The sequence below is a fragment of the Dicentrarchus labrax genome, unplaced genomic scaffold (assembly GCF_905237075.1).
Source record: "Dicentrarchus labrax unplaced genomic scaffold, dlabrax2021, whole genome shotgun sequence".
Taxonomy (NCBI): Eukaryota; Metazoa; Chordata; class Actinopteri; family Moronidae; genus Dicentrarchus; species Dicentrarchus labrax.
The window spans coordinates 10,793,086-10,820,081 of record NW_026136703.1 but is presented as its reverse complement, the minus strand read 5'-3'; the positions used below and the strand labels follow the sequence as shown (position 1 = coordinate 10,820,081).

General features: G+C 43.1%; 2 protein-coding genes across 10 annotated transcripts in view; one reads left to right on the top strand and one right to left on the bottom strand.

The window, feature by feature from the left end:
* LOC127355334 (ryanodine receptor 3-like) overlaps nt 1–7,255 on the bottom strand; it is a 103,351-nt gene extending 96,096 nt beyond the window's left edge. For all 9 annotated transcript variants that reach the window (XM_051386122.1, XM_051386130.1, XM_051386171.1 and 6 more), the window contains exon 1: nt 7,112–7,255. In XM_051386122.1, the coding sequence (XP_051242082.1) occupies nt 7,112–7,159 (48 nt within the window). In that variant the 5' untranslated portion in view covers nt 7,160–7,255. The remainder of the gene's footprint in view (nt 1–7,111) is intronic.
* A 2,063-nt stretch (nt 7,256–9,318) lies between these two features.
* Nucleotides 9,319–26,996, top strand: part of LOC127355427 (formin-like) — a 51,729-nt gene continuing 34,051 nt past the window's right edge. The window contains 5 exon segments of the mRNA XM_051386296.1: nt 9,319–9,428; nt 10,323–12,015; nt 18,626–18,792; nt 23,326–23,446; nt 25,184–25,245. Of these exon segments, the coding sequence (XP_051242256.1) occupies nt 10,431–12,015; nt 18,626–18,792; nt 23,326–23,446; nt 25,184–25,245 (1,935 nt within the window). The 5' untranslated portion in view covers nt 9,319–9,428; nt 10,323–10,430.

The window sequence follows — 26,996 nt, the reverse complement described above, 5'->3', positions numbered from 1 at the left end:
GGTGCAGCACACCCCAGTGTGTAGTGACTCTTCATCAAATGATTGAGAAAACAAAGATAAAACTGAGACAGCCTGGACAGCACTGGTAGACACAAGCCAACTGTGCTTCTTCTGTTCTTAATTAAGAACAACCACCATAGCCGTCCTTGTATCTGTGTTTTCTTCTTATTGCACGTAGTATGCTTATTCGCTTTCTTGCAGAGATTTAGATTTCTGTCTGTCAAAAGTAAATAAGTGTAAATAGGTAGCTGTAGAGATAGCCGGTGATTAGCTTAGCTTCGCACAAAGACTGTAGGCAAAGGGAAACAGTTAGCCTGGCTCTGTGTAATGGTAAAAAAATTAAATAAATCCACCTACTAGTGCCTCTAAAGCTCACTCATTAACATGTCATATCTTTGTCAGGGGCTTGCTTCCAATTTTTATGCTAACCTATGAGAGTTGTATTGACCGATTAACAGGCACCTAGCTGACGTACCTCTGGTCTATTGAAAGGGTTAAAAAAAGGATAGGCTACTTTGCAAATTTGATACCAAAATGTCCTGTAAGGGTGATAAAAGGATACAACATCCCTCAGATAAACCACGTATTATAGACTAAAACAACAGCCACGGCAATGCTAGGTTTTATGAATGTACCTGCACTCCACTGCTGAGACAGACATTTAAAAAAAAAATCCCGATTGCTTTCGAGGGAAGGGTCAGAAAGCAACGCACCAGTAAAACTTTGAGGAGGGCACTCATTTTCTACAACCGGTGACTAATGGATAGCCACAGATTCAGAAAAAAACCCTTGTGTGTGTGAGCCAACATTAACTGCCAAGAAGCGATGGCAAAGAGAGGCAGAGACAGAAATGGCCCTGCGAGCTATGGAGGAGGACGAAAGCTAACAACGGGCTAACAGTGGTTGGTGGTGGTGGAACCTATGCAGCGAGTGTACACTTAGCCTTATGGCGTGTAAGTGTTTTTTGGGTTGAAATTAAACAAGATAGCAAGAGGTGAAAGAAAACGCAGAACAGCACCAAAGCTTCGAAACCACACAGCGCTAGTGCTAACGTCCTGCAGGGTACAAAGAGCTAAAACAGGCTAGGTCAGCGTCTTCTTAGTAAATGTGTACCTACTGTGCTCAACATATGTTTTAAACCTTAATGTGGGCAGTGTGCTGTACACAGACTACTGATGGCATACTAGAACTTGCTAATATATCCACCGTTGCCAAAAAGATGAGTAGCCCTGCTTGAAAGCAGTACAGCTGGGGTGCAACAATCTTTTGTTTGCATGTTTTCTGTATGCTGTCAGTGGAGCTTGTAGGATTAATTGCAATGCATTGTTGGTGGTGCAAAGCAGCCGGCCGTGGATATGGAAAGCCGTGGAAACCAAAAGGGCTATGACTCATCAGCATCAGTTCTATTTGTAAAGATAAGAGAAAAAAAAATCATTGCATCTCTGCATAAAGTGAACTGGGCCATCGGTATGGGTAAAATAGCTATTCTGTCCCTGGTGTGAGTAACACTGAACCTGTTATACACAAAGACAACAATGAGGTAGCAGGTAGTTAATAGGTAGGTATTAATAGGTGTTATTTATTTGAATGTCAAACTGCAATTCAATACATTTGAACAGGTGTGTTACTCCAATCCTTTCTCAGGAAGCCTTTCTTTCCTAATGCATATGCTATTATTAAACGTTCATGGGTTTTGATGAGGTGTGGAAGTTTGAAACTGAAAACTGATTTTCTCAGACGAAATCATGTAGACATATATAGATTCTCAGACAGAAGATGCAGATCCTTTAATACCTTTTCATAATTGAATATTAATTTACATGCTGACTACATGAGAAAACTTTTAGAATACTGTACTTTATCTGGCCCATATACAGTATGTAGTGTATGAGGACACTTTATGATGAAGTGTTCCTATATACTAAAAGTAGAAAATGTTATCCACCCTTTCTAAGTGCTAGGTATTAAAAATTGGTTTACACACCTCTGAATTAATTCATCTTTGTGTGTTTGTTCATGATTTGCTTATTTACTTACATATCTTGGGGAATTGCCTTGTGTCAAATAACTAAAATATATATTCAGCTGACAAGTTTCAAGTTTCCAAGTTTCACCTTCTTCTCTGTCAGGATTCGCTACATTTGTTTCACATCATTGTAAACAGAATGTTTTTTAGATATTGGGTTGTTGGTTAGGTGAAAGTACTTTAAAGACAAAGCTCTGGGCTCTGGTAGCTTGTGATGGGCATCTGTCATTATTTTTGACATGTAACATGTGAGAAAAATGTTCACAATAGTCAGTACTGTTATATCAAGGCTTGCCACTCTCTCTGATTCTAAAGTTAAAAACCTAAATGGCAGGCATGTTGGAGGTCAACAACCAAAGAGTAAAGAACAACAGGGTCTTCTTTGAAAGGAAGCATTGCCTTATTAAATATGCATGCCTCAAACACTAGATCAATCAGGCCCGCTTACTGCATGCCACTGACATTACTGAGGAAATTTCTTCATTTGGTGGTACGATCAATAGCTCATTACAGCAGCTTTACACTGGGTTGTTTCTGGGCAGATCTGCTGGCTTAATTCCCTCTACATCACAGGCCTATCTTAACTGTCCATCTTCATCACGCAACACAGAGAAACAGCCTTCTGCTGAACAACACTAAACCTTACACCAACTTACTTTTCTACAAGTTGAGTTTTTTAAAGTGCAATATTGGTAGTTGGAGATATGAGGGAAATCAACACTGCAGCAGGGATGTGGATGTATACATATGTATGTGTGCAGTGCAGAAAAAGAGTACCCATTTGATCAATACCATGCTTTATACATGATATAACTTTGCATTTGGAGTAGTTTAAATGCAGCTTGTCAAGGAAAAGAACTCCTATAAATCAATTTCACACCCACCAAGAGGGATAAGGAAAGTCAAGCATTCACACGCAGCATTAGTATTGTACATCTCAGAAAACAAACAGCAACGGAAGGTAAAAACATATGCCAACAACAGTGGACAACGCAATTTCCCAATGACAATCTGCATGACAATTTTTTTTTGGTTTCATGACATCACTTTTTCACAAGGCTATTTCGGAGTGTATCTCTGCGCTCAAATCTGCAACATTATGCTCAAAAAGCCGTTCGGTTTGTAATTCAACCATGAAATGACAGCAGACCTCATCATAATAACATTAAAGCTCTCCCCCTTAGTGTCAAGTGGAATGCGACGATGTGCTGAACTGAATTCCCATCAGTGGCAATAATTTCACGGTAATCTCTAATAATTATACACAGGGCAAGTGACGGAGTAATGGGAGGAGCCAAATATGAGGCAAGTTAGGCATACATGTGGCGCTAAAATCATGCACAAACAAGTATGAGCTAAGATATAGGACGAAAAAGAAGCAATAACCTGGGAATTTTGTTCTCCACAGTCTCTGCTAAAGTGAACTAAAGATCCTTCCATACAATTTCATGGGAAGAATAATGTATTGATCAGATCAAGGGCACCTTTGGATGCCTCTGGGGCAGCATGGAGCAGCCTCCACCCTCACAGGCTCTCTCACATCACCATTTCAAACTGGAGGTAAACATCCTCCAGAAAGCATACTGCACAGCATACAGATGCACACGCTAGCACCTGTTAATAACACGCGAAGCAACAACGGATCACAATGGGGGAGAGAACAGCCGAAAGGAGACGAGAGATAAAAGAGGGAGATAAAAGTGAAAAGCAGGAAAAAGTGAAACCAGAAAGGAAAGGGGAAAAAATGACGAAAGGGAATGAAGAGCAGAGCGATGAGCGAAAAGGAGCAACAGCAACAAAGGAACGACCCAGCAGGGTGTTCACAGAGACATGAGTGGGTGAGGAGGAGGCAGCAAGATCTGGCACTGATGTCATGGGTACATAGCATAGTCAAAACGAACACTTTACTGCCTTATTTTTCCTGTGTGGTTATTGTTTCTGTCTGCCGGTTTGGCTCGTTGCATTACTTCTGTGTTGCCGCATTAACAGCCATCGCCTGGATGCAAAGTGAGCCCGGTGCCTTCACATAAACAAACCGAGTGCTGTCACAGTGCATTAGTCAAAGCCCCAGTCTGGCCTTTTCAAAGTCGCTACTCCCACTCAAACTGCTAATAGATCGCCAAGATTTGATATTCACCTAGCAGGGATCCTCACAACAGAGAAGCTGTGCGCGTGTGCTTCTGCGTGGATGCTCACACCGCATGCTGAACCATGTTTTTACTAATAAGTGGCCTTCTGTCAGGATGGTTATGTGAATAAAAAAAACCAAAACAAAACAAAAATCAGAGCGAAACAAGAAGAAAAGTTTGTTACAAATCTTCTTGTATAGTCTCTCCATGCTCTACTGACACAACGCACAGTAGGCAAGCAATTCATTTAGAAAACTACTCTTACATAATGAGCCGCCTGAGCTATGTAACCATAAGCTAATATTTTATTCACTATACTGCTTATAATGAAGCTAACCCGTGCTGCTAGAGCTGGTGCATCTGAGGACATATCCAATTTACAAACAGGACGGGTAAAGTTCCTTTAGAATATTCAGGCTCTTATTAAACTCTTCGGCAGCTTCTTGCCCCCTCTGACATGAAACAGCAGTTTGGGGGAAGCTTTTTCTCTGAGTCTCCTGGCTCACAATCAGCACCGTTCTTCTTCCTGTAACATCAAATTACCCGTGGCTGAGATATCCTCGCTCTTAGCCCTTCTTCCCTTCCTTTCCTCCCACTGAGTTGGGTTTATAGGCAGCGGTCCGGCTGGGGTAATTTCTGCTACCACTCCAGGGAAATTACTTTGCGTTGTTAGAGAAAAGGCAGTTTGTGAACTACTTTATCAAGCTCCTTGACTCCAATAACAAGCAACATTTGGATGCCGGCAAAAAAATATAGCCTCTACGTATCCTTACAGACTGCCTACAGTAGTGCAACCGATGTAACAGCAAGTTCAGACTGAGTGTGTTTGTCTATGCATGCGGCTGAATAGGCATATGTGAGCATTTGTTTCTGAAGGACTGACTTAAGTCATGTACTAGATAAATATATGCATATGTGCATGTACATGCCCATGTGTATATCTATTCTGTTCCCCTGCACTGAGTATTTCAGCTGTGCCTTGCTTGGACTGATGAATAATTTCTGCACTGTGCTCTGCCGTGGCACGTCTGGTGCAGCCCGACTGCACCACACAGCTACAGCTCCGCATTTGCATTCGACACACACACACACACACACACACCCACTTTTACACTCATGAACACCAAGCCCGTTCACTGCTTCTCCATCCCAACACCATAGAGCCTGTCAGCTGCTTCCTTGTGTGGAGGGATGCAACAAGCTGCTAAGCCCTTTTTTTAAAGCAACAGCAGTTTCCTATTAGTCAATGTCACCTCACTTCTTCTCCCAGGGTTACATCTGGGGAAAAGATGCTGGCTGTGAATCCAACGAACGGAACCGGAACAGTCGAGCAAACATAAATGACTAAATCCACAAGTCTTGAATGAAGCTTGTTTCTAAAGAATCCTGATTGTGGATTGGTGGCATTTAAGTTCAAGCTCAGAAAAGAGGAGAAACGCTGCTGAAATGTCAGCTCTTTTTTGGAGTGGCAGGCATGCTGATGTGCTGACCTCTATGTGCTGTGGTTAAAAGGTTGGTGGGGCTGCAGGACAAATAAGGAGGAGGTATCAGCTTTTTCTGAGTGAAAGAAAGGGACATTTTAAAGTTCACTGGGGATAGGTAAGCCTTTCAGTGCAAAAAAAACACTGACTTAGTCAAGAATCCATCGCTTGCTGTATGTTGTTTATGCCTCTCTGATATCTAAAGGTAGTGTTACGAAGCTGCTGATATCTATGTTGACATTGTGACACTGTTATTTGTCAGGTGGTTGATCATGAAGAGACATTGCGCCTTTAATGAGAAATCTCAACAAAAAATAACCGGGTTATTGTAATTTACAGAAAAACAAGAACATCCCTGCTCCGTTTACCTCAAAGTACAGCAGGCTGCACATCTGACAGCAGCTTAATAAAGGCAAACCACAAGCAGCAGTGCCAGTCATATGTGCAACCAAACACCTCCTACTGTCTCTGGGTCTATCTGGAAGACCTCCAGCACTCTGCTCCTTCATCTATCCTAGACGAGCGTGTATTTTCAGACACGCTACGCCTCTTAATGCATTTCACCATAGATGAACAGATCATGTCATCATCTATCTTTGTCAACAGTGGAAAGTGTGACTCTCTGTGCAACCGCTGCCAGACATTTCCAATCGAAAATACACTCATTTTCAGCTAGAGAAATATATTCTTACCAAGTGACACATATTTTCACTGTGGTGTAGTGTAAGACGCAAGAGGAGCAAACAGTCTACAGCCTGTTTAATCCTAAATTATTGCCTCTTTTATGAGCACACAAACCAGTCTACATTGATTTATGTCCAACAAGTAAGACAGCATTAGTAATCTGTGAGGCAATACTGCATCTATTACAAAATGTTGTGCTCGGTTCATTTGCACAGACCTTTGCTGCTGCACAGGAACCCTGGGGTGACTGTCTGGACAGTAAGGCAGCCTACACTGCCAGGCTACCACGTTTGAATATATTATACAGCATGCACACTGGCTCACAACTCCATTTTTCCTCAAACAGATTCAAGTGATGCTGCAAGATGCCTTTGAATTATGTGAGTAATTGAAGTTAAATCGCAGTGAGTTTGTGCTGTCAATTCCTGTCAAACCGCAGGCAATTGTGGCTACAACGGTGCAGCGAGGTGCATAATGTAAGTTTGACATGGCACGGGAAATAGTGCTGTCAACTTCTTGAGACAAGAGACTGCAGGAAAGACAATAGCTGTCAGTGAGCGATGCGCAAAACAATGGAGCACTATCACCGCCTCTAAGATCTGCAAGGAGGCACAGGGTTGTCAAAGGCTGTAACATAACATCTGTGAGGCGACACAAGTGATACACCAATCTACAGCCGTAATCACACACAAAAGTACCGTGAAAAAGAGAGCCACACATATCCCCCCAACACACACACACACAGTCACCGGAGCAGCGCTTCACGTACGAGCGGCAGGAAATGTACTTACAGTCCTGAGGAACTGAATTTCATCCTCTCCTTCTCCACCTTCAGCCATGGCTGCAAAGGAGCCTGTTCAGACTCGGGAAGCCTCCGCTGGCTCCTCTCTCCTATCGATATTAGCATATAGCTAATCCACGTCCATACAGCGGGGTGGGGGGGGGGGGGGGGGGGGGGGGGAAGACTACCGCAGCATGTGTCACTCAAGACCCTGTGCTCAAGCCCCGCTCACCGCCCGGAGGAGGAGTGTGTGTCAGCAGCGGCATCGGTGGGCTGGAGCGACTGGGGACGGTGTGGCGGGGAAACGAGGAGAAGCCAAGTCGCGTAGCCGAGAGACGGCGGCGGGGTCTTTATCTTCGACGTCACCGGCAGACCTTATTAATACAGCCGTGAAAGCGCGAATATTCAAACGCGAGGGGTATTAAATGCGGTGAAATAATCACTATCCAACGGGTGTCTCGTTGCTATTTGTTTTCCCGCCCTTCGTCTCCTAGCCGCTGATACACAGAAAACGTGCTAATGTGTGATAAGGAGCGTGAGAAGTACTGTATGCTGGTCCAGATCAGCACCATGGTCAGCACCCCGCAGCAGCCTCCTGTATGGGACCTGCATCTGAGATACACCGCAAACCACTGCATAGCACAGCTTATTTTACAGGTTGTTGAATTGATTTTTTTTTTTGGTTTTTGATAAGTGATGGGCATAGCTTAGCATCAGTGTCCGTGTATTTCTATACACAGAGTGCGTTATTTGCACTGTTGAACTGGAACAAAAGCAGACATATGAGGGCAAACGTCCTCCAATATCAACACAAATCTGCGATATTTTAGGGTGGAAATAAATATGTTGTTTTTATCCTAAAACATCATCTGCACACTGTGTTTCTGCATACAGTGTTTGCTATTAAAAGCTAATTATATTATGTGAGAAAACCTTTTAAAAATCCATACTGAAAAAGTGGCATTTAATTGTACATGTGTTAAACTATTTACAGCATTTGATTGGATGAATAGCTAGCCATTCAATTATTCACATTAAATGCGATTAAACTCAACAAAATAATAATGAATGAAATGTTTAAAACGTATTTAACTTGTCCTGTAGACTGAATACAGTGACAGCAGTGGTCAGTCAGGTCAACTCACAGCTGACCCTCAGTCCAGCCATAATGAGGCCTACTCATCTCTACAACTAAATTAAACACATTATGCTCGCTTATCATGATGCAATGCCGCCCTCTAGTGTCAATGTGGTGACCTAACACCTGCCCATCTGGTAGTGCACGTTTCCTTCCTTCATTTAGTCTTTTTTAACACTTCATTCACCGCTTCTCCTCTCTACCACTACCCACTTCTTTTCAGTTACATTCTTTGTTCTTCCTTCGTGGATGATTTCCTCCCTCCCTTCCTTTTTTTCTTTAATGCCCAATTAACAGCTTGATGAAACAAGCAGGTTACATTTACACTTCAGTGTCCCTCTCCCTATTTAGTTGTGTCACTGCTATTTGAATTTTATTAGTAAGTTATACTTAAAGCACTAAAGGCCTTATACAAGATGTGATCCATCTGAGGTTAAAGGAATTGACCCCATAAGTTCACAAACTCAACCAGGATAGTCAGATGTGTGCCATCATTTTCTGAACTTTATAGCATGGTCTGTCACTGAAATCTCTTACAGTGTATCTATGCATCTTCTTGTATACATGTCTATATATTTTTATAGTTTCCCCTTTTTTCTTATGCATTGTTTGTCAAATTCAATCAAAAATAAAAGATAAAATATGAGATAGACTTCTCCCTGAAATACAAGTAAACCGTGACTGAACAATGAACCTACCTGGCGGAGGTAAATATATAATGTTTAAAAGTCTGTAATTTAACAGTGATGCACATGTGTTGATACCACTAGGTGTCTCTGTTCCGCAAGAAATGGCGCCACCTCGGCCTTCAAAGAGCAGGTACTTTCACATACACTTATATCTCTGCCTGACACAGCTTAATGCTAATGTTAGCCTGGGAAACACTGCAAACTGCTACGACAGATACATTAAATCAATTTCAGCCACACTTGTCTCCCACCGCACTCGCTGCGCGGTCTGAAACCCATCACATGGCCTACCTGCAAGCTGCAGCTCAACTGTCTCAAAACGTGGGATGTGGATAAATGCTAAACAACCAATCAGAGAGCAGCGAGCCCGCGCTGAGTTCGCCTATTGGACCAAACTCTTGTCAATCACGGCGGAAGAGCTCAGTGAAGGCAGCGGTGCGCTTTGGCTGGCTGCAGCAGCACAGAGATGTGAAGAATTATTTCCCATGCCACTAAATCGGGTAAGTAACTGTTTATCTTTTCCGAACTGCTGCTGTCACATTACCTGCTGCAGGTGCAACTGACTGTAACGTACTTTCAGCTTCTAATTTAAAACATGGCATCAAACTGAAGCTGATATGAGGCTAATGCGGAGTTTCATGCATTAAAATTGAATTTATAATAAATTCAGCTGACAGTTTCGCGATTGGAGTTGCATTTGGCAGCAGTGAGCCGCGGGATAGTGTGATTGTGTTCCCATCTTAACACTGACAAGTGCACTCGGGCTTGTTGCAAGGTGACAGTAACCCACGGGATTATGTTATGATGTAAACAGTTCAGAGAGGTCGCGAAATGTGCACGGTATCCATAGCACATGTCAAATTACGCTTGTTTTGCCTGTAAACATCTGAAAAGGCCGCCATAGCGTTGGCTTCTGCGTGTGTCGTCACCTTGTGTGACACTCAGCTTTTATGCGGCAGCTTGTGAAATGTTGATGAAATGCGGCTTAGAAATGTTTCATCTACTCGCACGACAAGGCCGGAGAGGAGGATGAAGATAAGATAGGGTTAGGAAGGTAAGTGTATGATAGAACCACTGTCTAGTTTAATCTATGCAGTGCTGGATTGTATTTAGTTTTTAATTAACAAAAGGGGTTTGACAGTGAAATATGGAGGGCCCATTGCTTGGAAAAGGACCAGTTTGCATTGTTATGCTTGAAAACTAGTTCTGCATTGTCATCCAGTTATTCTAAAGTGCTCTAGCTGTTAGAAAGTGTCTGTTCTACATTAAAAATGTACATGTACTACAAGAATAACCAGTATGACATTAGGAGTGCATGAAAGTCATTAGTAGGACTAATGTGTTATTGCATATATCTTCAGATTTTTAGCTATGTGCTACTTTCTCTCTGACAGTATCTGGACAGGCCAGGTGATGAATAGCCAGAGATCCTACCGTGCAGTCCAAGCCCAATCACTCTGTCTGGGGACTGACCACTCACTCAGAGCGCTTGAGTGATTAACATGGCACCCATCATGGAGGGCACACACACTGTGTTGCTCCTGTATGCACCCATCCGTGAGTTAAGCAACATCAGCCTGTATTTCCCCAAGAGGCGGGCCCCAAGCTTCAAGTACAAGAGCCGCGCCCCTCATTCAGAAAGGGCCGGTAATGACCATGACTGGGGAAAGGAGGATCTCAGAGTGTCCGAACAAAGAGTCCAGTCTTCAGACTCCTCGGGCGAACTCCTCAACTCCCAGCAGGCAACAAAGGAAGCAGTTGCAGAGCTCTGCTGGTTGGCGGCGGAGCACCACCAGTTGCTGGCGGATCTCTTATCGCTGTGTAGGGTTTGTGCCAACAAAGTCAGGATGGGTAACCAGGATGGGAAACTGCAGGATTACATGGAGGGTCAGGAAGTTCACCTTGGAGGTCAGATTCTCAGCAGCAGCAGCAGCTATTCTCTCCCCATTCCTCCAGAGCATAAGAGAGCTGCATCCAAGAGCAAAAAAATGAAGAAGTTGGGTGGCAAGAAGCTTGACAGTGCTGAGGATTTCCTGCACAGTAAGATGAAGAAGAGAGTTACAGGTGTAACTTCATCTGTTGAACCTGCTCACAACATTGTGTCCGTATCTTCAGCCTCAGTAGTGGAGCAGATCCCAGGTATCCTACCGTCTGTCCATGTCTCTGACAGCCCAGTCACCGGCTCTTACGTCAGTGCAGTCAGCAATCCTATCCTGCCCATGGAGGAACCCTTCCAGATTACTCGAGAGGGTTGGGACTTCATGGAGGACAACCGGACATTTGACCCTGACATGGATTTCTGCAGTGACTTCTCAGAGTATGACGGTGAGCTGGGTTATGAGTCATCATTTTGCAGCCTGATGGAGGGTCTCACTCGACGGGAAAGTGGCAGCAACCTTCGCCCAATTAAGAGGTTTAATTCCTTGGGAGAGACATTGTCCGAGGATGCGTCAACAGTCAAGTCGGCTCAGCAGCTGTATGGTGAAATAAACCAGAGTAATACAGGGGTCAGGGTGGTGGCCAAAGTGCAGGATGTGGAGGGGAGAGTGCAACATGTCAGCCATACAAGCAAAGACGGGGCAGGGCCAGCCGTGTTGCATCCGGAGACTAGCAGCTGCCAGCAGGAGTATGGAAAGTGGAAAGGACAAAACAGAGACCACCTGCTGGGAGTCAATAGAGAAAAGACGGCTAACAAGCTTTCTGAAGGGCTACGGTTGCCCCTGTGCCACACCACCGAACCGTACCCCCAAACCAAATCCCACACAAAGAGCCCTTCTTCACCTTCACTCGCTGGGGTCTTCAACACATCTTTCCCTGCCTCTAACAGTCTCCAGAGCATGTCCCCGGTCCTCTCCCCTCTGTCCTCCAAGCAGGCAAGCCCACAGCTCAACCACCGCATTGTACTCCTCTCAGATAAGGATGTGGACCACGAACAAGACAGCTCCAGTAACACAGACGAGCCCAAAATCTTCACCGAGGTCATCGACAAGAACGGCAACAAGCGGACTGTCACCCGTCTGGATCTGAACCTCAGCAGGCGGCCAAGCAACTCCAAGTGGAACTCCTCCAGCAACTCCACAACAACAGGTGAGTTATTAGGGACCACGCTACTCCCTCTTTGAACACACTGATTCATGTTCAAACTCTCCGCCTTGATGTAATGTGCTTTTATCATCTCAGTAGTATGACACGATCAGGATATGCCCTTCATCCAGCATTGCTGTTGCTGAAATTTCAAAGAACACAACAAGAAAAAGATGCTTTGAGAGAGATCAAGAGTGTGAGTGTGTGTCCTTGTTTCTCTGTGTGTGTCAGACCTACTGCTTGAGGTTGTTGTTGAAATGCTCCAGCAATTTACTCTGCAGCATAACTGACAGACATTTTCCGCAAAGGGAGTTATACTCTGTCACTCCGGCTGTTATCTAACAAACTAGCTAGACCAATAAATAAGCGTTGTTTTCCAAAAATGTCAGTTTTAATCACGTTAGATCTTGACTGCTGGGTTCTCGTCTTGGCTTAGACGTGTGACCACAAATTAAAAACTACCCAACAGAGTTGTACAAGGGGCAAGCAGGGCCTGAGAATAGTTTTGCTGATGATCCATTTTAACTCTCTCAGTGCCACTGGGAAGGCAGAGATTAGTGGCGTAGTATCCCAGATCAAAGGCTTGAGGTTGACACATGGTTCGACCTGAGTGTTAACTGAAGCATTGCCAATTTAGACTTTGAGGGATCTGCTCTCCCTCCCCTAAAACCCACATCCTATCCAGTTCACGGGAAAATGACAAAGGATCAGGGACCCAGCGGGCACAAGGGTTACAGAGGAAAGGATTAGAGTATCCTTATTTGCACAGCTCTTTTCCTCTTTTCATAATCTGTACTATTGTATCTTATGCTTACAAATGCCAGAATAAATGGTTTTAAACACTCACAGCATCTTTGCAAAGCCTTAATAATGTCACATTGTAGCTCAGAGTTTGTCAGTGTAACTTTTCATCTAGGTCTTTTAATTACTTTTAGTTCTGTCTTTCACTTTACAATCACTAGTCTCACCTTTCTTACCAGTTTGTATTAAGCATAACTGCTCAGGTCATTATGTTTCCTTTGGCTCTTTGAACAGTAGAAGGGGTTTCTGTGTTGGTTTAAGGTTTATACACCTTTGCTGGAATCACTCCAAACTGCACAATCCAAGTTTATTATTTTGCTGTAGGTCAGATGCTTTCATTATTTCATTATTGAACTAGCTACCTCTGTAATGTAAATCATTCCTCTGGGTCACTGTAACACACTTTGCTTTAATCTGCTGTAGCAAACAGAAGACCTTGCATTGATAATGTAATTTACTAACAGGCTGTGGATAACAGTTAGACGTAGACAGTCGTATCCCTAATTTAAGAATTATGCTGTATTTTTAAGGAAGTGTTTGAGTCGTTACGTAATAGACCAGCACTAGCTCAACCAATTCAGCCAGCAATGCTCAGCTCAGCAACAGCCGGAGGGAGAAAGAGAGCTGAGCTGTGTGGAGCTAAGCTAACTGGTGCTGGATTTACTCATGTGGAGATGATTTGGATCAATTCCCACTGAAATGACACTGTGTGTCCTCACCTAGCCATGGACAGACACCACACACACACACAGATGCCACCGTTACCATTTACACACACACACACACACACACACACACACATAATCCACATTTTTTGTTATTAGACTCAAACGCATTTTTTTTTATTAAATCCTTTTTTTTTTCAGGAAAATATTCTAAGTCCTCATCAGATGTAACTGTGTGATAGGATATTGGAACCCATAAGCGGTCTGTATGAAATGAAAGGAGCAAGATACGCTGACATTTTTGCCTACTTCATGCTAACCAAATGGTGCATGCTGCATAGTTTTAGCAGTGAAGTGTTAAACCTTTTAATCTTAAAACAAATCCTGTCCATTTTACTGCATCTGAGCTGTTTACTAGATTGCCCTTGCGTTGCTTGATAATTGAATACACTTCAGATGTTAATACAGATAAATGAACATCACAGGGTCCAGCCAAAATGGCTAAGTGGGTCAGTGTGAAGGCCGGCCCTTCATGGTTTGCAAATGTCGAACTAATTATGATCCGGGCTCTTTCATCTGTGCTCTCTCATTGAAGCTCTGTGCTTAAAAATGAGTGTGATTATTATGCAGATGAGAATGTTTATTTTAAATTAACAAATTCTCTTGTTTGCTTCATATGCTAATCCCCTCACGCTGCAGTCTGTGTAGCAGAATATCATTTACTAAAGCTGTGTGTATGGTTGTTTTATGTGTTCTACAGTATGTAATGTATGCCCGATAGTGTCTCTTTATGCTTGCGTTGTGTTGCTTCTTCTCTTGTACTTTTTTTGACAAGGACTATCAACACAAACCCCACTTTAAAGCTGTGCAAAAACCCTGCAATAATAGATTTTTTGGGCCATTTGTTGGCAGTGGAACCAAGCTACAAACACACATCTTTTAAGTGAAAATGGGAAACTTGTTAGCAAGCAGTTGCCTATTTACACATCTAGCAGATACAGAGCAACATTAGCATTCATTTTGGCCGTTGTGTTTATGGCCAACTGGTGACCATCAACTCTATGATAATGAGACTGGTGAGACTGAAATGAAACAGTAGCCCAAGTTACAGGCCAGTTAACCCATAAACTAAGAGCTCTGTAGAGTTTAGGGGGGAAATATTCATATTATAGCAGCTTTAAAAAGACTTTTCAGCCCAACCAGTGTCTTCCTCTCTCTATCGACCCCCTCTCCCTCAGTACCCTACTCATTTTATTGTCTGACATATGGCAGGCAATACCATAATCAGATTACCCAATACGTTCCAGCAAGGTCATATGAAACTGATCAGTGCAGAGCAAGAGTGTATCACCCTGCTCTCCCTGCTAGCCGTCATTCAACACAAAGTGCCCTGCCATGCAACATTGTTCTACCCAGTCAGGACAAGGGCCAGCTCTATTCAGATAATGAAGTGGATTCTGCCAAAACAGGCCAAAAAAGCGTCTCTCTCCGTCTGTCTCACACTATTGCTCTGAGCTGCATGCTACATACACGGAAACATGGCACAAAGGTCCTTCTCATATAACGTGTAACTTGTTATCTTTAATAAATGACTGCTGCACTACCACCTTGGCAAATGTTAGCTCAGTTCTATGGCATGCTTTTTAGTATGAGCAGGTTTAAAAGGCTTCTCCTCAGCGTCCCACTATTTTGAACATACACTGAAGTGAACTTAACCAAATTTCCTGTCTCCCAGTCAATGGCCTGCCAGGCCCGATGAGAGCACTCTTCCCTCTTCCTCAGTTCTGTATATACCCATCAGCATCCAGAACTGCATTTCATATGAGTAATGATGACTCTGTGAGCATCATGTCATGCTACATTACTGCTCTGGTCCTCTCCTCTGAGTTTCCACTTGTAGCTAACCCTTACATGGACCTTAGGACCGACAGCCAAACCAGTCCGTCAATCAGCCAGCCTGACAGCCATGCACAGCCAACAAGCCTGCGTGGAGTAACGCCTGTGACAGGCGCAAAAGAAACCGGGTGATTTATAAATCCTGCATTTTTCATGATTTATATATAAGTCTATGATCCTCCTTCCTGGCTAAAAGTGATGGAGGGGGGTGGAGGCTGCCAGATGCAATTGCCCTGCCACATGGCCCAGTTCTTTTCCCCTGAATGATGAGGTTATAGATTTTTAGTGGATAAAATAGGGCACACTGGGCAAAGCTGTTGCATTTGTAATAAGAATGATAAACTGTAGCGTGGGAGGAGGTACACTAGGGTTCATTTGTGAAAACCATGTATTTAAACAGTAGATGTGCATTTAGATACTTCTGTCTTGGCTGGCCCGTTATAGTCCCTTATGAATACGAAGCAAATTATCAGGTTCACTAATTGCTGCTTATAAACTAAGCAAGACAGTTGGTGACTTTTTAATGGTTACTGGGGCATAACTTTCTGGTTTCATGTCTCAGTTGGTGTGTCCAATACAGCCTTCACAAAGCTTTACCTGACCACTGGATGAGTGATGACCAGCTGACAGAGTGACAGGTGGTTTAATCCATCACCACTGACAACACCCCCCTGTCGGAATCAGACATTAGATGGTCTTTGAGTCACCCCAAATACAGATACTTTATTGTTAAAATGATAATGCTTGCGGGAGTGCAGAAACACTCACTCACACACTGTAATTTTCACTGTGAGATTACTGCACTTCATTCAACACCTGCTAGTTTCCTCTAAGTAAACACCTGTATGTACTGTAGACATGTGTATGGGCAGTATTTGGTGGACTGCTGTTGGGATGATCTATTTAGCAAAGCATTACTTGCTGTCAGACCAAAAACACAATCCCATCTGCACCCTGTGTCCCCTCAGTTAAAGACACTGTGATTCGTTCTCGGCTTTTAGAGCAGCAGGGAGGGAGATTAAATGGCAATAAGTGCGCAGTTTCCCCCAGAGCCAGTGAACTTAAGCTCACTGTGTGTGTGCGCGTGCATGTAAAGAGGGTGATAAATCAGCTATTGAATAAACAAATGCAGTACCTTCATTACCTAATGCACCTAAGAGTTGCTTCTCCATATCAGTTTACAGTCATTGCATTGCAGTTTTATGTGTTACTTCACTGTGTCTTATTTCTAGCATACAGCAGTGAAATCAGAGCTTCACTGCAGTGTGTTTGACTACAGGGAGACAGATGTGCCTTTTCTTCTCCCCGTCCAGATGGTGGCAGTGTGTTCCACCTTCTGCATACTTAATTAAGTGACCGATGGCTTGCTTGTGCATTTGTGCCTCAGGGGATTGACAGCAATGTAAAACACACGCACAAACAAGCCCCCGCGATTGTTTAACTGTAAATAGTTTGTGGGAGTCATAAAGGAATATAGCAAGCATATGTCAATATGTGCTTATTGTTTGCCTGTTTTATGTATTTCATAGTTTAGTAAGAAGCAGGAATTGTGGAGAGGGCTGTTTCTGATCAGTAGTTTCTTTCTTTGGCCCGGTCTGGGCTTAACTCTGCATTTGGAAGTGGCCCAGCCTACAGTCAGCAGTTCCCACTGCGGGGCCATGCAGTGCAGCATTATCATAATGAAAAGTTATTAATCTAATCCTACTTTTTTTCTCTGCTGTCTAAGTCCCAGATAACTGGAGGGACTGCAGGCATTGCTGCTGTGTCATAATGACTGATTGTGGTAGAATACTGAAGTTGAATTTCAATGCTTCCATTTTTTAATGAAACCCCCCAGTTAGTTTTGTGTGTGTGGGCTCTCATAACTGAATTTAAAGCATTTGGCTGAGACTCAGCCTCTGGGGAGCTACACAAGGGGACTTCCAAGTCCTTAGAAATGGTTGCTGGACATCAATACAGTAATACTGTATGCCCTCTTCAAGGGTACACATTACAAAGGGAAGCTATGGGATATTTTAGCAGCTTATCTAACAGGAAGTGATATGATTTTCTGGCTTTCCAGCACATAATTCTGCCCAGGTCAAGGTGTTGTCTTTCAGCCAGAGGAAATAGAGGTCACCAAGCTTCAAGATCTATACCCTCCCCCCTCTCACTTGCACTATGTTCTTTCCCCTCTCTCTCCACCTCCTTTTCTTTCCTCTTCATTCTTTCACCTCAATGTCCCTGCCCCACATCTCTTAACTTGTACATTTTCTCCTTTTTTTCTTACATGACTGACTCCTTTGAGACAATAAATGCATGCATCAAGTCAAGATATATCATGTTTCCATGCACGAGAGAAGAATGTGAATTTATTTATATATTTCTGCTATGTGTGTCCCTCGCTTGCTGGCACTAGCCTGGTTCCTGGAGTTAACATCATGTGATTTGTTCAGGGCATAGCACATGAGGACAGTTCTGCAAGTCGTGGCTGGATCTCCAGTGTGCCACTGAGCAGTAAATATTTAAGGCCAGGTGCTCTGAAATGCACAGAATGAATCCAGCCTCCACAGCATACTGCGGCAAAAACAGGACAGAGGGAGGAGTTTTTCTTGAATTTTAGAATATACTTTTACCCTGTTTTAGCTGTTTTCACGATCAAAGCTTGCTCATCATCCTCTATGTGATCAGGAGAGGGCAGTGTTTCCCAGTCTAGATTAAGGTGAAGTCTTCCCTCAGGGCCTTTGGATGACTAAATGCACAGGCTGACACAAATCACACACACACCTATCTGCATCTGACTGTACTGTGGCACAGTGGTAGTGCTGAGCAACGGCATGCCACGGCTCTGTTACAGTGAACATGCAAATCAGTATTAGAAACCGGTATTTTTTTTCTAGGCCCTGTGCTCTGTAGCCGTTGTTTCCTTATTGGATCAGTGAGGCTTTCTACTGGTGTTTGACGATTGGAACAGGGTCGGCTAAGTGCAGATAAAAATAGCTACGTGCCCTGAAGCCTGCAGCAAAACAGGGGTCTCTCTCGCTGCCTGTTTAATGCTAAAAGATTCTGATGCATGCTTTCTACCTTGTTCTACTTTAATCACACGTGCAGGTTACACAGCAACTTGCCTCAGTCAGTGCTTCGTATTTAGCCTTGTCACACATGATCACACTTGTTATGCTGTTGTTTGTTTTTCCATGCTCTCTGATTCCTTGCACAACACGGAGCGTTAACTACCCTGTGGTTGTTCGTTTGTTTGTGTGTTTCTGTAGATGATTCCCTCTTGCGTCAGGATGATATTTGGATGCTGGATGGCGATGACCCTCAGGAGCCCCTCTCCCGCATTCCGCGCCCCGATCACCTCGACTTCCTACGCATCACACCGCCTGAGGATGACATCATCGGGGACACACCCTACTGTCCCAAGCTGGAGTGCACGGTGAGGGCCCTCAAAACATGAGCAGCACAAACACTTACAAATGAGCTGTGATGCATGTTCTTACCCCCCCACTACTTCCCACCACCCCTTCTCATTGGATTTCTCTCCACTCACATCCAACCACCTGATCATGAATTCTTAGAAATGGATTAACAGGTCATGGATTCTAATCTTCAGACTGGGGTCTTAAGCCAAAACTGACTGAGATCATTCTACTAAAACCTCTTTCATCCAGAACAAAGACAGGAAGATCTCATATTCGCATATTTTCAGTGGTGCAGGTTGTAAGGAGTAATTGGAGTGGTTTCTCTCTCTTGTTATTGAGCAGAAGTTGCAACACAAGAGCCACAGAGCATGTGACTGATATAATCCTACATCAGTCTCCTAAAAAAAAGCCTGTGAACAATGCATTGTTTGTTTCCAGGTGTTTGTAGGCCTTAATTATGCTAATAAGTGGTACCATTAAAGAACCACCGAGCTGCATGTCTAAGTCATCTGATAGAATTATGTGGAGAAACTGTTTCTATCTCTAAGTCTGTCCACATACCATCATGCTGTCTAGCAAAGGCATTCATTCCTGTAGAAGATGAGGCAGATTACCCGGGTGTGGTTTTTAGGCGGGTAGTATCATCATTGCAAGACACACATTGTTTTCTCAAGACACAATAACTGCCCTGACTGTAGGCATAATGGGTTAACATACCAGTTAACACCAGGCATGTGTACAGAATTAGACACTCTGCATTGTTGTTAAAGTGACATCCATCTCACATACTTGGCTGTTGCACGGCTTCATTGTCACCCATTTTAATTCATTAGAAAAACACACACCTCTGTTGTGCATGATGTATTCTCAGTGTGTTGTAACAGCTGAATACACAAAGTGCTTCTTTTTTTTAAGTTAAAAATTTAGTTATGAGTGGTATTAGGCCACTTTTATTGTGACAAAATGATAGCAGTGACAAAGAAATACTCGTTTGGGATTTAGTTTTACAACAGTATCGCCATAATTCACGCAGTTACCTTGCTGGGTGCATTACTTCCTTTTTCAACATCACTATTTTGAGTCATGAAAAATGTCAATTTCTTTTACTTGCCATCATGTAGTTTTTCTTTCTTTCTAGTCATTGGTCTTGTGAAGGGGGAGACCATAGTATGTATTTAAGGAAGTCATAAAACTAGATTCAAAACATTTGAAAAGCGCACTTTAAAACAGTTTGGTAGAGGTGTGCCCTTTGGTAGGTCCAGCTTAGACCTGAAGGAATGTTATAGAGGAGTTTGACCTTTGGTTGCTATGGGCAACCACAGTTTGAATAAGTCTGTGTTTTCCTAAGCACTTTCTTGATATTAATACAAAAAATAATATCAAAATCAAAGGTTAGAGCAGGTTAAATCAAGGATGAGCTAGATAAGAAACACTACAGAAGTTGTATCTCTCTGCCCTTTGATTTTATCATAAAAACTAACATTAGTTAGATAATTCCCTTTGCCACACAGATTGTATTGCCTTTTGTTAGCTTTAGTTTTGTTTAGCTAAGAAGTGTACTCAAAACTAAACTTCCGGATTGAAGCAAAACTGTAAAAGCTCAGTAGCGACTTAAGGTAAGTGAATTTAAATGTAATTTTTCCTTCTTTCAGTCCTCCTCTGCCTGAGTGTTCATGAGCTGCTAATCACACATATTAGCGTCTTAGCATGTTAGCTAGAGCTGGCTAGAGCCAGGCTGACTAATCACCACGTCTTAAGCCCTGTATTGCACTAACCCACCGCAGTGCTGGGTTAATGGACCTCTGCAGCTCGCCACCTGACCACAGACTGACTCCCGCGCTGTGTTTGCTCTGTTACCTCAGCAGCCATTTCACGGAAGTGAGCAGAGGTAATCAGACACCTGCGGTGCCGGGCTCTGCAGGTCCCCTCCCAGGAAGGGAGGAACCTGAAGGGAGACGTCCCCGGACTGGGTAGACCAGTGAGACACATTTTTTTTCCAACCTAAGGGGTTTTTTCTCACACAACAGCACACAGGGCTTTCCTGTGAACTGAGAGACAAGTTAAAGAGGACAGAGCTGAACTAGAGGAGGACTTTAGGCACATAGAGAAGGATAAATCCAAGACTTTATGGATAATACCGCTCAACTTGTCGGAACAGTTGGAAATTCTCTTGTGAAAGAAAGGCAGGTGAACTCTGCTCTCCTGTTCTCCCAGGAAGATTACAGCAGGACATGCATCCAGCCACTGAACAGCTTCACTTCACTTGCAGCGTCATGGGAATCTTGCTCGCACAGAAGAGACTGAACTGTACTACTGACAACATACAGTCAGTTGTAGTCTTTATGTGATATGATCAAAGTCTAGTATGTGCAACCTGTTTGTGTGTCACTAAACAGGAATACAAGATAGTGTTGTTATAATTGGCGCCCTTCTGGAGAAGGTAAGAGGAGCTGGGGAGATTTGTCCATACAAAGGCCTTTTGTTCCCAGCCAGCAGTAAAGGTGGAATAGGAGCAGTTTGGATAACAGGAGTTGGGGAGATGAACCTTTTGTGACATTTTCATTGGACACTTTGTTGCAGCTACTACCTGTTTTGGTTTGCTTCTCTTTGCTCTCAGTTTGGTGTCAACAAAAATGGACAGTGCAAGTAATAATTTAGATGGGCCGGGGAAGCAGCCCGCTAGTTCCCTCCTGAATGTCTTTAACAGTCTTTTCAGCCGGGATAGATCTGCCTCTTCAGACATGGAGTCGGCTAAGCTAACATCTTTCAAGGAGCTGGCAGATGGGGAGAACCCTCCTGTTGAAGGTGGTCAAACTACCGAATCATTGGGAACCTGCAAGGAGTCTGGAACCTCGGTTGACCCAGATCTGGTCCAGGTCACTAGGGTGGAAACGTACAGCGACACAGAAAATGAGGATGAAGAGGCGGCCCGCAGCAGCACTGGACTGTCAGAAAAGCTTGCGAGGACCAGGGAGCCTACCCTACCTGTGGAGGACAATGACAAAGTGGACCATGATGGAGGAGATGAACCAAAAGATGCCAGTGAGGCAGAGGCGGAGTACCGAGTGCCTGTGTTTAGAACACACAGACTCAAGGAGATATCCCTCATAGAATCTATTCTATATTCAGACAGGTCCGTCAACAGAGCTGACTCAAGAACAGTTCTGGTTTCTTCAGTTTCCAAACAGGGAGATGACGGCAGTCCCAAGGAGAGCACCACCATCGTGTCAGTGGATGTAAAAACATCTGGTGCTACAGAGAATAGCGACAATGCGAGAACAGATGAGAACGACGAGTATGCTGGCATAGATTGTTCTCTGCCTGTTCCTTCCATCATCTCCGGACATGTGGCTTCGGAGGCTGCAGGTCATAATGTTGCAGAGGCCTCTCCTGTAAAGGACTTGGACAGTACACAAAAGGAGGAGACACATGAGGAAAAGGATGAGGCTGAGAAGGGGACTGAGGAACTTCATTCCAGCCAGGTGTCCCCCTCTGTTCCCTCCAGCCCTAAGACTCCCGAAGTTTCAGTCCAAGTATCCTCCAGTCCAGAGGAGCAGTCGGACTCTGCAGGTATCGCTAATCAAACCAAGTCGCTGTCACCTGAAGAATCCCCAGGTGACATCCAGCCAAGTGCCAGTCCTGCCTCACAGCGCACAACTTCTCCAAAGACACCAGAAACAAACACGCCACCTCCAGCTGCATCCTCCCCTACGTCCATCACCTCATCCCCATCCAGGGGCACGGCACTCTCTTCGCCCTCTTCTTTCCAGATGCCGGCTCTCTTCAGCGGATTGCGGGTGCTGAAGAAAGGAGCGGTGGGGGAAGACAGGGAGACCATGTCAGAGATCAAGCAGAGGGAGAAGGACGCTGACCTGGCTCTGCTCAGCCTGAAGAAGTCTGTAAACAAAGCCAAGCTCTTCCCCGAGCAGAAGACACCCTCTCCAGCCAAAACGCATGCAGAGCCTAAACCCGTTGCGGAAACTAAAAGCGGTGTAATGGGACAGCTCAGTCAGCTGCTCAACGTTGACAACCAAGATGGGTCCAAAAAGTCAGATTACGGGCAGGATGCTGATCCAAACAGCAAAAAAGAGTCTAAGGATGGAGGAGAGGTTGTGGGAGAGAAAATTCCAAGTCGAGAAACCCCCACATCCCAAACGGAGAAAAAAAAAACCTCAGATCTGGCCTATGAAACCTTTAGGAGCATCTTTGGCCCCAAGAGTGTCAAAAAGGAAAAAGTGGAGGACGTGGATCTGGAGGCAGTGAAAAAGAAAATCAAGAATGACAAGGAAAATCTGAGGTCTATTTTTGAGAGAAGCTCCAAATCTCCTGGAAAGGAACTTAAAAGTCCCACAGAGGCTAATGTATGAAATCATAATCCTATATCATTTTAGATCTCAACATCACAAACATCATTTTCATCTTTCTTTATTTAATTGAAATAGCTTCATACAAAGATAGGGGGAATTCATGAGACAGACTGGTGCTGAATCATTGCATTGCCAGGGTACATGCTGACGTTTTTGCATGTTGTTTTTTCTCCCCTGCAGACAGAGGTCACGTCCCCTACAGACAGCGAGGACCGGACTCCCAGGCGTCTGCAGGCTGTGTGGCCCCCACCCAAAGCGAAAGATGAGGAAGAGAAGGTGGGGCTCAAGTACACAGAGGCAGGTAAGAAGCTCAAGCTTGTTGCTTTAGACACTGTTGTCGGTATTTACATCTAAGACCAGGAATGCTGACTGAGGACCACGCCAGTCAAGCTTACACTGACACACCTCACACCGATTGGCTTTGTGAATAATGGTCCTTGCAGATATCGTATTTATATCACAGTATTTTAGAATGGATTTCTTGAAAAAAATAAAAGGAGAGCCACCACTATCACACCCTCAAGCACTCCAACTTTAAAACTCTGAGACAAATCATGCAGAGCTAGGCAGAAGGGTGTAAGACATCCTTTAAATCCATTTAAGAACACAGCGAGTCTGTGTCTGCACCTTAATGCTGCTGTTTGTGTGGCTGCTGGTTTGTGGCACCACAGGATAGCATGTGTGTGGGAAGTAAAAACATTAAATAGAATCAAGTATACCCTGGGCAGCACGCCATGCTTGGCCCACCTTGTACTCTAAAGGTGTAATGACACACAGATTGGTTAAAAGCACACGGGCTGATTGTATTACAAAGTAAAAGGCTTTCCTTTCATGTTCCTTGCAAATGGTGTTGACTGAAAGCGTACAGTGCATAACGGTAGTGTAACAGCTGTTGGATGGTCTGTGTGGTGCAGCTTCATCCCTTAGAATAGATTAAATCGAGCTTCTTCTGGCGATTTGTGTTAAGAGCGTGTGGAATCTGAGAAGCAGAAAGTCCAGACTGTAAGCCATATAGATAACACTCGTCTGTTAATTCTCCACACACTTACGGCCCTAGATTAGAGTATTGATTAAGTGGTGTAAATAATTGATTATTAAGTACAGTTACAGTAGTTTTAATTGATTTTTAAGATTAACCTGATTGTAATCATTGACTCATTTTAATCATTGCGACAATGCAATGTTACTCATTACAACAAACTGCCTATGTGTGGCTCTATAGATAGTCTATCCTGGTGCATAAGCAGACAGGATCATCTTCTTTATATGATCTTGGTTTTAGTGTTAATTGTAAATTGGAAGAAAGAGGGACAAATGTACGAACGAGCCACAAACTCAACAATCTACTCCTCAGATAATTTTAAATTGTATTGACGAGACACTGAGTGACTTGGTAGGGCAGGGTACCGGGTTACACAGGATAGGATGGGTAAGGATATTGCAGTGAAAATATGCTCCAGCTCAAAATATGTTTTGTTAAGGTTAGTCTCTATTGTCTGGTTTCTAGGTTCAGGTTCAGGTTACTTTATTTATAAGCTAAAGGTTGATTTTGTTTGCAGTTAAAGACAAGGCATTCCTCTTGACAAAATAAGAGGAATCTCTGTCTGTTGTACATTCCCAAATACTGCTGTAACATCGTGGACATTTGGTGAATTATGATTCAGATCAGCATTTTTGATTTGTGTCGTGACCTGACAAAATGTTTTGTTTTGGCTCTCCTTTCAGCCAGCGGTATAATTTAAAACTGGTCGGTTGAGTTGTAAATATGGCTCTTTATAGTGAAAGTGACCCACCCTTCTGTAGAATCACCTTCTGTCTCTTGTCTTGCAGATTAGCCTGATAGTGATTTAACATGCTAATTTATCAGCCAGTAGTTCAAGACAACATAACTCTAACCCAATACATCTTTTTAATCTGTAGAGAAACACCAGCAATGAGCTGTGATAATTGAATTGAATATACACTTCATATTTCACTTTCACTTCACATTTACCAGCAGAATAAGTTTGTGTTGTGTCTTTGTTCTGCCTTCATTCAGAGCACCAGGCTGCCCTGTTACAGCTGAAGAGAGAGTGCAAGGAAGATCTGGAGAGGATGCATGTAAGTTATCATGTGACTTTAGCAGACATGACAATGATTACTGAAAACATATCATGTGCTAGAGAAAATTATCCCAGGCATGTCTGTGAGGGAAGACTAGCCAGGACAAGTGCATTTATAGAGCACCTTTCAACAACAAGGGAATTCAAAGCTATCTTCTGGTGTAATATGAAATAATCATTTGGGATTCATGAAAATACATTTGTGACAATAATTCATGTGTTTGAGATGCATGAAAAGCAAATATAGTTACATTTTAAGGCACAATCTGCTCTGTCCTAGCAGTTGACTACCCTGAACACAAGATGGCACTAAGTAAGCATGAAATGTTAAAGTGCAGCAGCTGAACTGGTGTAAAGCTTAACGCACCAGAAGCTTTGAGACATCAGGGGTTTTGAATTTGCCTACAATTGTGTATAAAATGTCTTTTCAATGTAAATTCATGTCAGTGTTTTAGGTTTTAAGGTTAATTTTGTACATATACATACCAAGAACTAGTATAACGAGGTCAAAATGAAAAATAACTTGAATAAGATTCTTATTCTGTTGGCAAATGTCAACTGTAGTCCAGTGCAACTGTGCATCCAGTATTCAGATGCCAGAATGACAAATTATTATTATTTTTTAAATAATCAAATTAGACTATTATTTTTTAAAGTGGCCTAATGTCCTAATCTATGACTCCTAATGTGACCTTTAGCTCTTCTATACTAAAAGTTCATTATTTTAATTACATAAAATATACTGATTAAATTGGAGGCAAAATGTCACATTTGGTTAATGTTTTCGTTAAAACTGAACCCTGATAGTTCACCTGGTAGAACTGGCGCCCAGTGTACCAAGACTAGGGCTTGCTGCAGTGGCCATGTGTTCGAATGCGACCTGTGACCCTTTGCTGCGTGTCATCCCCTCTCTTTATCCCCCTTTCCTGTCTATATCGCAAGCTGTCTTGTTAAATAAAGCCCCCAAAATATATGAATGTATGGAAAAAAAAGGCACTGTGTCACTAAATTTATTGAATGCCACGTATTATATGTAATAATGTTACTTCCAAATGATCAGTCCTCGCCCCACATGAGTTCTGTGATAGATATTTTTGTCTCGAACACGACCACTCGACAAAATTCATTTTAAAAGAGTCTGTTTCATTTATCAAAAGCAGGGATTAGGAACATCCTGGTGTTTCATTTCTGCCAATTTAATCAAGAGTCAATTTACTGTATACCCTTGGAAAACCAAAAGAACATAGCTCTGGCCATGTTAAATAATTTCTACCACTGATAAATTGCTTTATGGGCCGTTTCCTCGAAAAGTCTGACCTCAGAATTGGTTTCTCAGCCTGTCTGCTTAAAGCCTTTAATTTGACGTCGACCTTTAAAGGACTGATGCTGACACTAAGAGACATGTACCACAGTCAGCCCACAAGAAAGGGAGGGAACGTGCGTAATTCTATTTCTAAACTGACACAAGTTAACAAGGAACATGTGTAAGATTTATTGCAAAACAATTTCCTTTCTGTATCAAATCAATATTTTGCTTTGTTTGGATTATTCTTCATTGTTTGAAATGTCAAATGAAAACTCAAGTTAGCAGGTTTTCACTGTACGAGTCAGATATGAACCTCAGATTGCAGAGAAATGTAATGGAAATTAGGTTAAAAACAAAGCTGAAAAAAATAAATGTGATTATTATTGTTCAACGAAAAATCACGTTCATGTAATGCCCCATGGAATAATAATTACACCCTTTAA